Consider the following 13,574-nt stretch of genomic DNA (forward strand, 5'->3'; position numbering starts at 1 on the left):
CCCGAAAGAATCTGCACATTTCGTTTTCTGCAGATTTGATTTAAGGTTAAAAAGCAAATCCTAGAATCAAAACACAAAGCCGAAATAATTGCAACAAATGATGCCTTTTAAAACAGAGGGCAGAGAAAACAGAGGGCATTCATAAATGCCAAGTAATGTCAAAAAATGCCACAGTACATATGACTTGTGTCTTTTTTCACAGATACCTGCACTTCAACAACATTGAGTCGTTGGAGCCAGAATCTTTCTCTCATCTACCAAAGCTTGAGCGTTTGTGAGTCTCGCATGTATCTCAAAACTCAATTCTCAGAGATGTTAGTCACGCAAGTCTTGTAGGTGTCTTTACACATCCTCAAGTGACCATGCAGAATAACATTTATCAGCAGTCTGTGTAGTGCAATGAGGGAGAAGCTCATTTGTAGAATGTGTTTTCCGTCTCTTTCTTTCCTCTTGGCCTTTGTTCTAAATGTTTCGCGATCGTGGCGCTGAATGCCTTCGGAAATTCACCCACACACATTCTGATGTCTTTAAAAGATGAACAGCCACTTGTGCCTAAACACGTGCTCAGTGCTGGAGCGACAGGAACGCCCCGGGTATTTGATTTTGAATATTTCTTTATTAAGAAGCCCACTGGATGATAATGAAGAGAACGGAATGTGGATGTTGTTCAAGGAAAGATAGCATTCCTAATGTCAATTGGAGTGGTTGTGGATGATTGTGTGCTCCCTGGGAAAGTGACACTATCTGACCTGGTAGAAAATCATAACATCCCTGTGGACCTTCTGCGGGAACATCACAGTTGAAACTTCAATGGCCTTTTTCCTGTAGCCAGAATCAGTCATGATAGCCAAACACTTACATAATGCCCTCATTAAACTCCGTTCTCCAGAGGCGATGCCAGAAACATCATGTCCTGTAAACAAAGGCTGAGAAAAACCTATAGAATTTTAAGTGCAAACACATGGTGTGCGAATGGTAAACAAGTTCGAGCTTCGAATTTCTTAATGCAGAAAGTAAATTATAACCAAGAGTTGGTCTTTGAACAAATTACTTTCTCTGCTTTTTGTTCTGTGTTAAAAGACCTAGATATAAATAAATTGCCAGGTCCTGATCGCTTATCGCCCTTATCACTCCTTTGTTTTTAATATTAGCGGCTGATATTATTTCTTCTCTGTTGATGTATTTGATGTATTTTCCTTGAAGTTTCTAGTAATCTTGAAGACCTAGATTAGGTGGATCAGGTGTGTTTAATTAGGGTTGGATCTAAACTTTGCAGGACAGTGGTCCTCAAAGTTTAAGACCTCTGGTTAAATATTTTTTTATTTAACTAACGATATTGCATGGATCTAGAAGTTAGCATTTGTAGTTCCTCTGTTAAAAGGGGGAGATTCTTCTATATTAGATAATTACAGACTTATGTGCAAACTTTGTATTCAATAAAAACTTTTGGGATACACAGTCGTTTCAAAAGTGTAAATGAATGAGACTTTAGATAAAAAACAACATTGTGATTGTCTTTTCATGAATTTATCAAAAGGCATTGACACTGTAGATCATGATGTTTTATTAAAAAGGCTAAGATGGGTAGGACAGTAAGAAAGGTGACTGTGTGGTTGACTGCTTCTGTTGTTCACCCAGTGTGTACAGTTGGAAGGTATTTAGTAAGGTCCTATGGATGTTGTTAGAGGGGATCCCTCAAGGATCTGTCTCGGGGCCGTTATTATTAAGAATATTTAGTAAAAATTGTCTTGATTTTAAAGTTGATAATGCAAGGTTTTATTTTTAGGCACACAATAATATTAATTTATTGTTCAGCACCGTCTAAGCAGCAATCTGTGGCTTTATTACAAAATGATTTCGACATCATCCAAAATAGGTTTTGTGCTTTGGTCTTAAATGTTTGCGAAAAAACAAAATGCATGCTTTTTTAAACGCAAAAAAATCTTGAGATATTTATTTTACTCTTTAGACGTCTCTTTACTCTTTAGGGGAGTTTGATTACATCATTATCGGAGTACATATTCCTTTTGGTATTATCATGAACAACACATTACACTTTGGTTCACGTATTACGAGACAAAAAGTTAGGATTTTACTTTAAAATGTCTTTGTTTTTTGCTCGCTTTAATACTTCAGTCAGATGTTTTACTGTATACTGTTTTACTGAATTTGATGCGTTTGTGTGTTTGCTTAAAGACTTAAAGGCGGGGTAACCGATTTCCGAATTACGCTTTAGACAACTGAGTCGGGCCGAGTACCAAAACAACCTTGTAGCCAATCAGCAGTAAGGTGCACAATGCACAGGACGGACATTAGCCGAGTCGAGCGCTGACGAAAGCGAAAGATGGGGGTAGGGGTGTGTTTGTTTTGGTGATTTGAACATCAACAACGGCTAAGAGAAATCGGACACCCCGCCTTTAATGTGCCTGGTTTGTAAATTGATAAATTTGTGTTGATGTCTTTTGCAGATTTTTGCACAACAACAGAATAACTCATCTTGCATTAGGAACCTTTTCCAATTTGCAGTCCATGAAGAGGCTGTGAGTAATTTAAGTTCAAGTTTGTTCGATTTTGGCCCGGTTTCACAGACATGGCTTAGCTTAAGCCAGGACTATGCCTTAGTTAAAATACGATATTTAAGTCGCTTTTATTAAAATGCCTTAGATAAAAATATTACTGGTGTGCATATTGAGACAAAACAGTGGCAATTACATATTTTACGATATGTCAGGGCAATTTATTTTCAGTTAAGACGGCTCAAACTTTCATTTTAGTCTAGGACTAGTCTTAAACCTTGTCTGTGAAACCATGACTTAATCCGTCACTTAAAGTTGTAAATGCTCATAGATCAACTACATGAATTATTAGAGCCCTGAGAACTGAAGATCTCATTTGCTCATTTGCACGTGTGTGTTTGCGGGTGTTTATAGGCGCCTGGACTCAAACACGCTGAACTGTGACTGTGAACTGCTGTGGTTGGCCGATCTGTTGAAGCAGTACGCAGAGTCCGGTAACGCTCAAGCCGCTGCGACGTGCGACTTTCCCAGCCGCTTACAGGGACGCTCGGTCGCAACTTTAACTGCGCAAGAGCTCAACTGCGGTGAGTTCACTGAGACGCATAAACACGCCTCACACCAACATACACAAATCAAAACCAGTATGAGCAACTGTCACTAAATAGTTGTAAATATTTAGAAGGCCACGATCGCCACATTCACAGCACTGCGCTCAACGGGACCCGTCTGAACATCTTTGTGCATGTAGTCATCACAAAATATCTAACAGATGCTGCACTGAAGGATGGAGTGAATTCCCAGATGTTGCTGTTCACATGCTTAGCCTCCTATTTGTCCGAGCTGCGGGTCAAACGGGATTCATTTCGTTTTAAGCATCTGTGAAACAAATACGGGTCAACTCTACTGGGCCATTGTGCTTTAGAGAAAATCGCAGATTCAGCGTATAATATTAGGCAAATTTCCAGTTCGGCAAATCTGAATCAATACCAAATGTGAATCTTACATGCAGAAATAGACACAGTCTGCAACATATGACATTGTTTTGAGTTACACAAAACAAATCCCAGTTACAAGAAAAGAAAAAAAGAGATTCAGTACTGAAACAGTTTTGTAAACATGAGTCTCCAAACAATACCTCTTTGACTCATATTTTCTACAAGTCTGAGATTGAACGTTGTCCCAGCTCTTATGGGACCTCAGAGTATCAGTAGAGTGTTCACCACAAACCACGGCAGAAGTTTTGCTGTATGGGCTTGCTCAGGCTTGTGACAGTAATAAGCCCCCCGATGGCCCTGCAGAAGAACGACGCCCTCTATACATAAAACACAGCACACTGATGCCTGTGGCACCTGTCAAAACACAGCAGGACAAAAGAACGCAACACCAGCCCGCGCAAAACCACTGCAGTACATTCAGCCACGCAGCTTGCAATGCTGTCGCACGATAAAGTGACCAGATCTCTTTATCGCAGGCCGAAAGCAAAAATTAAAGGGGTTGTTCACACAAAATTGTTTTTTTTCACGTCAGTTAGAATCCATGTGATTTTCTTTCTTTTGTAGAACAGATGTTTAGCAGAATGACCAGATGTGTTTTTTTATACTCTCACTGTAAATGGGGACAAGGATTGAGAAACTTCAAAAACAGAAAAAAACTATGCCGTGACACTTCTTTAGCTTTAATGTTCACAAATGTGGAGGAGAGTTGAAAGTTATGGCTGAGATAAATATTTTTAGCAAATAATGACCTAAACGTAAACTCAAGTGTCTTAGGGCGCGTTTACACTATACCTTTAAATGGTTAACTTTGCATTTTTATGCATTAATATGCACTTTGGCCAGTCATTTACGCAGCATCAGTGTTTTAGGGGCATAAAAATGCAATCTTTAGAAAACCTGATTTTAAAGTGCAAGTTTTTGGAAATGTATGAAGTGTTTCTTTACATAGTGACATCGCCAACTACTGGCCTGGTATAAGCAATACAGCGTTCAATACAGCCTTGTTTCGCGGATCCGCGTGAACGTGGATTGCTTTGACAACGCTGTCATCTGTACACAAATTTTTCAAAAAAGGACATTTCCATTTTTTATATAATGTCGCGTAAACATACCCTTATTTACGATATATTGACTTTTTCATGTTTTTTTGTCAGTTTCTGACTGTCACTGGATGCTGTATTATATGGAATAATATTCTGTTAAATCTTTGTGTTTCATTGTAGAAATAAAGGCATATGGGCTCAGAACAACATTAGGTAGTTAAATGACAACAGAATATTCAGATCTTTCGAATGCATTCATGTAAAATAAGGAGAACTGTTCCTTTAAACAGCAGTCTGTCGGTGTGCTACATTTTGCAGCCAGACGTTTGGAAACAGTTCAACAGTTGTGTCAGACGGTTGGGGAACATATTTTACCACGTGCCCAGTGGTGTCGGTGGGTAATATTTGGGGTTTAACACACAGCCGTTGTGACCACATACACAATCACCCTGTGTCTGGCCCTCAACCAACACAAGCAGGCATGTCAGCAGAGGAAGTGAGGCAAGAGAGACATGTCAAATGTTATTTTCAGTATGCTGTTATTCTTAAAGCTTTCACAGACTTATTCTGCTGCATGTTTATTTGATTTCATCTTGGACGTGTGGAGCAGAAGTGCCCCGGATCACATCAGAGCCGCAGGATGTTGACGTAACCTCCGGGAATACCGTCTACTTCACCTGCAGGGCAGAGGGCAACCCCAAACCACAGATCATCTGGCTCAGAAACAAGTACGCTTACATTCGTTCTCTACATGTTTATAGGAATAGTGCACTCAAAAATGAAACCCCTAGTGTTGTTCCAAACCTGTTGGACTGAAAAAAGAAGTCTTCCCATGTGCATTTTCATAATAGCGACTGCGGCTGTCAAGTACCAAAAATGCACCAATAAAGTAGTCCAGGCTGTGCTCCAAGTCTTCTGAAGGATAGCTTTACGTGCAAAACAAATCAAAATTGAACCCCTCTACTGCTGAAGTGTTCTAGATCAAATCTCATTTGCTATAATTTCAGATGAAGACAAATTTAACGTCAGCGAATACTAGTGATGAAAAAAATTGTTGCTTCTTTTGTCTTATTTTTGACAAAACACTGATACAAAGTATTTTAGCACCATCATTTATTAAAAATGACTTTTAAGAGCCATAGCAGAAGGGAAAATGATTCCCAAATAAAGACATAATTCTGTTCTGCTGCACACTACGGGTGTCACAATGTATCAGTGTTGACAATAACTGTGGCATTAAAAACGTGATATCATTAGCATTCTACACAGAGTGTAATATTGTAAACTATTTAGCAACCATTTAAAATTTGACCTTAAGTCACAATGGTTACAAACTCTCTCTCTCTCTCTCTCTCTGCCTACATTTGTAATTAATTGACCAAATAACAGACGAGAAACCAAATACAATTCAAAGTGAATTTTACTGATGCCATCGTTTATTTCTTAAATTTTTTCAAATTATTTTGGTGATGATAACCGTGTAGTTAAAAATCTAATACCGTGACAGGCAACAATCTATGCACCTATAGGATTTTTTTGCCTGATACCGATTTCAGGAAAATTCTATTGGCCGTTACCAATGTTTGTCACTGGCTCACTTATTATAACTTTGATGTTTTGACCGTGTTTTAAATGATCATTTTCATGGATCATTGAACATTCAACAGTCCAGTATTATAAGATAAAACTATCGGTTTGTTATTTCTGCCTTTTTCATGCCATAGCTGATATGCAGATAGTGTTCAATTTAAATAAAATAATAAATCGTCCGACATAATATCAGCAGCAGATATAACGGTGCATTTGTCAAATCTATCACATAGCTTCAGAAGACTTGGACTGCGGTGATATGAACTACTATATTGATTCTGTTATTGTGCTGTTTTGGATCTTGACAGCTCCAGTTCTTATTATGAAAAACACTCTGGACAATCTGCAAGATATCTTTGGACAAAAGAAAGTTGTGTTTGGAACAACATAAGGGTGAGTAAAAGATGTCCGAATGTTAACCTTTTTATGTTAGATTTTGTTTGTTTTATCCAGAAATGTGAGTTTCAACTTTTTTTGTCAGCAATGCTTTGAACATGAGGGATGACACTCGTCTGAATCTTCTGGAAGATGGAACTCTGATGATCCAGGACACACGCGAGACGGACCAGGGTGTATATCAGTGCATGGCCAAAAATGTGGCCGGAGAGGTGAAGACTTCTGAGGTCACCTTGCGATACTTCAGGTCACCTTGTGAGTCTTTTTCATTTTTATTTTACATTTTTTTATGTTCTATTCATATTTAATTAACTTTTTCTTATATTTAAAATATTTGCAATTTTTTTTATGTGCTTTTGATGTTTTTTATATTGCTATATGTTTATTTTTTAACTATAAATATTATATATACATATACATTTTTGTTTATTTTTTGTTTTTATTTATGTTAAGGTCATCACTGACAGTCTTAATTTAAAAAAAATCTAAATAATAATGTGAATTTGTGTATGAAAAGAACTCATTAATAACACAGTAATACAGATTTACTAGATTTGAGTTCTGTCTCTCTGAGCCTTTTGGTTTCTGTCCGTCAATATGCAATATTATGCGAAAGTATTCACCTGAAGGCTGGAACATGCTAAGGCATTAACAAATAGTTCACAAATTTGACTGTTCCATGTCAAATCATGCTGTCTGACACTCAGCAATCTGTTTTGGGGCCTTACAACTGACAGTAGATCTTCCTCCGTTCAGCTCGGCCCAGTTTTGTGATCCAGCCACAGAACACTGAGGTGCTGGTGGGGGAGAGCGTGACCCTGGAGTGCAGCGCGACGGGTCAGCCACAGCCCCGGATAACCTGGACTAAAGGAGACCAAACGGCCCTGCCGGTGGACCCCCGCATCAACATTACACCTTCCGGCGGTCTTTACATTCAGAGTGTCAATCAGGCTGATGGAGGACAGTACGCCTGCTTTGCGAGCAACAACATTGACACCATCCATGCCAATGCGTATATTATAGTACAAGGTAAGAGATTCACTCTGAGCATTTATTCTGTGTGCAGATAGATCATATTTTGGTCATGTTTGGCAATGTACTTGTAATTTCTCTCTCATGCGCCAGCTCGTCCACAGATCACGGTGACCCCTCGGGATCAGTCAGTGTTGGAGGGTCACACAGTCGATTTTCCCTGTGAGGCCAGCGGTTACCCCCAGCCGGTCATAGCGTGGACGCGTGGCGGTATGTCGACTTTTTAACAGTCTTTAGATCAAGTCGGCAATTTAAATAATAACAGCTCTTCAGGAATCCTCCAATTTTCATTTATAATGGTGTTGTTTACATTTACATTTTGTCATTTAACAGACGCTTTTATTTAAAGCGACTTACAAAGTAGGGGAAAACAATAGAAGCAATTTGTGCAACAAAAGAACAACAATGCATAGGTGCAGTAAAACTGGTCTCGGTTAGCCTACCACAGTATACGGAGCTAAGAATTTCTTTCTTTCTTTCTTTCTTTTAGTTTTTTTGTTGAAGATTAATGTGATGTTTCAGGTTTAATACAAGTGATGCTCTATATCTGTGACATGCTGTCATTTACCAAAAAACATTTTTCTTGGTTTTCTGAGGGACTGAGTTAAAAATATTCTCTGTGATAATTGACAGCATGAATACGGCTGCGGTCAACAGTGTTTAACTTGTACTGAACCCAGAACATTCCTTTAAAGGACACAAGGACACATTTTAAGTTTATTGAATTACCAGTGTATCAGCTGTTTACAAAGCTTTCAGTTGTGGCATAATAACAGAACGTCTGTTTTTCTCACCATAGGCAGCCCTCTGCCCAATGAAAGAAGACATGTCATCCTGTCGACGGGCAGCTTGCGAATCAGTCGCGTGGCCCTTCACGATCAGGGCCAGTATGAATGCCAGGCGGTCAGTCCGGTTGGCACTGCCAGGGCAGCTGTTCAGCTAAACGTTCTTCAGACCGGTGAGAACAAATTCACAATATCCATGATCCTCTAACCAGCGTCTGCTGTTCGTGTTTAAAAAAATGTATTGTGAGTAAAGGAATGTATGACATTTTTTCTGGAAATTGGTTACACGCTATTGGTAATTTGATTATTTACAACAAGTGCGATAGCAATTGTTTAACTATTGTAGTCATTTTTGGTGTAAATTTGCAGTAAAACCCTAGTAACAACAAATTTAGTATAGTCTCGCCACAATAACCGTAGTATTACAATAATATATGTAGTTTAGCAAGAAAAATAGCTAAAAAAACAATTATTACAAATAAAACCTAGACTTTGGAATGAGAAAATTCTAAACACACCCCTGCATATGTGACAGATTTTTATTATATACTGTACCTGCGTTGTATGTGATGTCACCAAACTTGACCTTTGAAATGCAGCGAAACGCGTTTTCCTTTTTTTGCTTGAGCTTGTATTTCCGGTCTGATGCATATGAATGTAAGTCAATGGAACGAAAAGTCTAGTAAGAGCGGCATTATATAACACTTAGAGTAACAACGTATAGTCAACAAAGTAGCTTGTTTCTAAAGCAACTGTGTTCTATGATGCTGTTCTTAACATTTAATGAGACGTTTTTCTATATCTTGACTTGTTTGATATATTGCTCCTGCTCTGTATTTACACATTAGTAATCATTTCATCATTAGATGTGTAAATAACATAAAGCGGTACTGAGAGCATAACAACTATATATACACTGTGATCTAAATGTCGCTATAGACGGTTTCAGCAGCAGCAACATAAACAAACATTATGTAGCCCAAACTTAACATCCGATGAAACCGTCGATATAACGAAGATTACAAAATACAAATGAGTGATTATCCACTGAAACCAGCGGGTCAGCTGTCCATGGTGTTATACCCAGAGGAAAGGAGGTTGACTTCATAAACAAATTAGTCATTTACCCACAACCGAAGCCTACAATTAAAATAACAATACCCCCATAAAACCTCAATGACAGATGTGGAACCACGTCCCGGCGTGTGAGTGCCTCTTAAGCTTTATTACAGGCTTGTGGAAGGGCCAGGAAAGCTCGCCGCTTTGAAATTCCCACATGACGAGATGTTTTCCATGTAGTGATGGCAGTTAACACACTGCATAACAACCGGCAGGATTTACTGTAAAACCTAGGCCTTGCTTTGACTCACGGCTGGTTTCATTTAAAACAGCCTCACAGAAACCGATGGAAGAGAAGTGAGAAAATTATTTCTCTTAGACATCAATGGAGAGCAAAGGGAAGTCCCATCAGGCATCTCACATATTTCTCTTAAAAGAGAATCTCGCAAATGTCTCCGATTTTTCAAGTCTGCAATCAAAAGTTAATATTATTGAAGATCTCAATATGAACTCAAACATTTCTCATCAAATTTACCCAATTTAACCTCTACAATCTACATTCATTTTACACCTCCAGCCTCTTCATGTGTCCCAACAATTCCTGTCTCATTTGTTTCAGTTTTTAATGCTCCTAAATTATTTTAGAAAAACCATATGAGACTAATTTGATTCTCCATCAAACAATAAAAATAAACATTCCTCTGGGCAGTTATTTGCTATCTTAGCAGTTGTGACAGTTACTTTTATTTAGCCGTTAAGGAGATGAGCTGAAGGGCAGATCAATGGCTCTCATCTGCTGGGTCACGACCCTAACATGGCTCGCAGATCTGTTGGCCGGCAATAAAAAGCAACGCTTTAACCACCTATTCATTTCGCAACCCTGACTACTCAGGAATATGAGAAATGACTTCCCATATGTTTTGTTGTTTTGTTTTTATTTCGGCGCAAATTCATCTGACATGATCGAAGCATCCAAATGAAACAATTGCCAACATTGGACAATAACCATGAACAAAACAACACGAGCCTAAAGAAGACAACTCAAACAACAACGACTGTATAAATAAAATGAGGATAAACATGGTTTGCGGTGAATAATAGTCTCCCAGGAGCATGAAACCACTTAAATTAAAGAGACTTCTAGGAAGTTATACAATTATAATGACAGTCATGTTGCATATTGTTCAGTTTGCAGTCAAACACTGAAACACTGTTTACTTTTCTTTTCGTAAGTAAATCATTGTGTTGTCCTGAAAACTGGTGTAGATCATTGGATGATCCCCTTCATTGTCCACAACCATATTGGAAGGCCCCCACTCACAGTTTTATTCTCTAGTTCGGCATAGTAAGAAAAAATTATATTTGTGATCAAAATACTCAGACACTAACTAACACTAAGAACAGTGCTATTATGGTCCAATAAAACTATTAAAACGTGTTAATTGAAATCAAAATATAGGTCTAAATGTTGTTTGTAAAACTAAACAAAATGTAGAACTGTCTAAGCAAATTCTTTTATTGACTTGGATAAATAATAAGGAAAAATAATGAAAAAACTGGAATAAAAAATTCCAAATAAATAACAAATAAAATATATAAACATTAAAACATCTCTTAAAAATATCTAAATTTTTAGCTAGATTTGGCTTTTTAATTTTTTTAAATAATTTTAACTCATCTTGATGCCCCCTGGTTAAAAAACACAGCTGACAGAATGTAAATTCTGTCATTATTTGCACGCCCTCTTGTCATTTCAAATCTGTATGACTTTCTTCTGCAAAACACAAAAGAATATATTCATAAAAATGTTGGTAACAGAAAACCATTGGTCCCCATTGACTTGCATTGGTTTTGTGTTCATACAATAGAAGTCAATGGGGACCGACATTTTTTTAAATATCTTCTTTTGTGTTTTGCAGAAGAAAATCACACAGGTTTAAAATGAGTAAACGATGACCGAATTTTCATTTTGAAGATGATTGTTTCTGTAACCTCTGCTCATTGCTTTGAGGTTCAGATGTTTCAATGATGCTTTTTAACCAGCAAATCCACGTTGGCCTTGACGTGTCTTCAACTGAACCTCTTGCCCTCTCATTGACTTCCTCGTAATTACGGTACCTTAAGAACTGGTGCACGTATGACCCGTGCATGCTCACATGATAGATGCAGCTGTTTCTCAGTGCGCTGTAATCATTAACATGTGTTTTTACATCATCAGTAACGCCTGTTTTCACAAATGCTCCAAGGGATTTGACCGTGGAGTCTGGATCAGATGTCCAGATTCCATGCAGTGCTCAGGGCGAGCCCACACCTATCCTCACGTGGAGCAAGGTTAGACCAATGGGCTCTTTGCACAACAGCCACCTCCATCCATCCACGGCAGTCCTCACGGAACTGTCCCGAATCTCACTGAAACTGAAATCTGTGGTCCTGATCTGCAGGATGGAGTGCAGATAACTGAGAGCGGGAAGTTTCATATCAACCCTGAGGGTTATCTGGAAGTTCACGACGTGGGGCTCGCCGATGGGGGAAGATACGAGTGTGTAGCTCGTAACTCCATTGGCTATTCCTCATCCAGCATGGTGCTAACCGTTCAAGGTAAGAAATGAATAGGTAAAAGGAATAAAATGGAAAAGAAGTACAATACAAGACAATTACCTGCCTGTCTGAACCTCAATCTGGACGTTTGAATTGGTTTTATGTTCTTGTGTCTCCAGTACCACAGGTGAGCAGGGAGGGCGATCCATACGTCTCCACGTCCCTCGAAGAGGCCATTCGGAGCATAAACAGCGCGATAGACTCCACGAGGAGGCAACTCTTTGACGGGTAGGCTTTCAAATATGCCAGGAAAAACAAATCCCTGTGCTGTGAGTCACAATTCTATAAGCCATCAGGAATTTACTGGCATCATGTATACCCTGGACAAGGGCTGGTCAATGTGATGTATTCGTCACCCCTCACTGGAAAGGAAGCCTACGCTTTGGCCTTTGCGCTAGATCGGTGGGTTGTTGAAGGAACAGTTCACCCAGAATTGAAAATTTACCGTCATGTTGTTCCAAATGTGTATGACAAACCAATAACTATATATACAGTAATATTGTTATTCTTATTGTTTAAACCAGAAGCGCCAATAAGCGAAAAGGCATTATGAGTCGTCCAATACATTTCTCTGTGAAACTGCTTAAATGTATTTCTTTGTTTGTTTCCAAAAAATGATCAGCAAGCAACATATTCATTTTCTCGCTTAGTAGGAATTTTTATTTTTTGGTGAACTAACGCTTAAAAACTGTCAAACATAATGCCACATGACACATTCGTGTTTTTAGCCAACCCAGTCTCAAGGCATGGCATCGGCACAAAATTTTATCGTGTTCATTGACACGAATTTCCCCCTTTTTTCGTGTCACTTAGCACAACTTTCAATACACAGATCGCGTGTGCATGTACGTTTATATATTTATAGCCTGATATCAAAAGAAGTCGTACATATTTTAGGATGTGGTTATTGGCTAACCAACACCTTACCTCATCCCAAACCCTAAAATCACAGCCGCAAAGGCTAATTTTGCTAAAAACGCGAGTTTCACGTGGTGGCAAAGCAACGATAAATGGCTCCCCTAACCCAGCCCCTAAACCTAACGTCACAGGAGCAAAGTCAAATCATTACAAAACATACCAATGAGATTGTAGGAAATAGGAATTCACACGATTAAGCCACCTTGTAAAATGAATTCCCATCAGATTGCGTTGATATATACATATGAAAGATGCTGCATATTAAAATATGTTAGATTGAAAGCCGTGCTGGGTGACACAAAAAAAGGGGGAAAATCGTGTCTATGAACACGAATGAATAGATTACAGTACATGACATTGTCACAAATTCCCACGAGACTGTGTTGTTTTAGCTCAAGAGAGATTTGCTTCCAAAACAAATATTCTTTTTATAAAGTCTATCTGAATGATAATGATATCCTCGTCAGGAGAGATTGCAAACGTCTGGCGTCTGGCTTGTGTTTCAAGTCTGAATTACAAAACCGATGTCATATTTCCACAGAAAACACAGATTTGCTATTTTAAATTGTATTTAAATACAGTTAAAATATTTTTGGGAGGTTGGCAAGATATAAAAGCCTTCTTTTTGATATTATGCAGTCC

The 13,574-nt window shown here is 38.5% G+C and overlaps 1 protein-coding gene across 2 annotated transcripts in view; it reads left to right on the forward strand.

Annotated features, from left to right (window-relative positions):
- The window catches only part of LOC130560352 (peroxidasin homolog), a 78,044-nt gene that overhangs the window by 51,661 nt on the left and 12,809 nt on the right, over window positions 1–13,574 (forward strand). The window contains exons 5-15 of one of the 2 annotated variants that reach the window (XM_057344069.1): window positions 203–274; window positions 2,469–2,540; window positions 2,931–3,100; window positions 5,165–5,282; window positions 6,626–6,795; window positions 7,297–7,569; window positions 7,666–7,782; window positions 8,372–8,530; window positions 11,635–11,747; window positions 11,858–12,014; window positions 12,134–12,242. In XM_057344069.1, coding sequence (XP_057200052.1) covers window positions 203–274; window positions 2,469–2,540; window positions 2,931–3,100; window positions 5,165–5,282; window positions 6,626–6,795; window positions 7,297–7,569; window positions 7,666–7,782; window positions 8,372–8,530; window positions 11,635–11,747; window positions 11,858–12,014; window positions 12,134–12,242 — 1,530 coding nt within the window. Of the gene's footprint in view, window positions 1–202; window positions 275–2,468; window positions 2,541–2,930; window positions 3,101–5,164; window positions 5,283–6,452; window positions 6,538–6,625; window positions 6,796–7,296; window positions 7,570–7,665; window positions 7,783–8,371; window positions 8,531–11,634; window positions 11,748–11,857; window positions 12,015–12,133; window positions 12,243–13,574 lie in introns of those variants that run through there. The other variant, XM_057344070.1, reaches the window with a different exon arrangement.

Source organism: Triplophysa rosa, linkage group LG10, assembly GCF_024868665.1.
Source record: "Triplophysa rosa linkage group LG10, Trosa_1v2, whole genome shotgun sequence".
Taxonomy (NCBI): Eukaryota; Metazoa; Chordata; class Actinopteri; order Cypriniformes; family Nemacheilidae; genus Triplophysa; species Triplophysa rosa.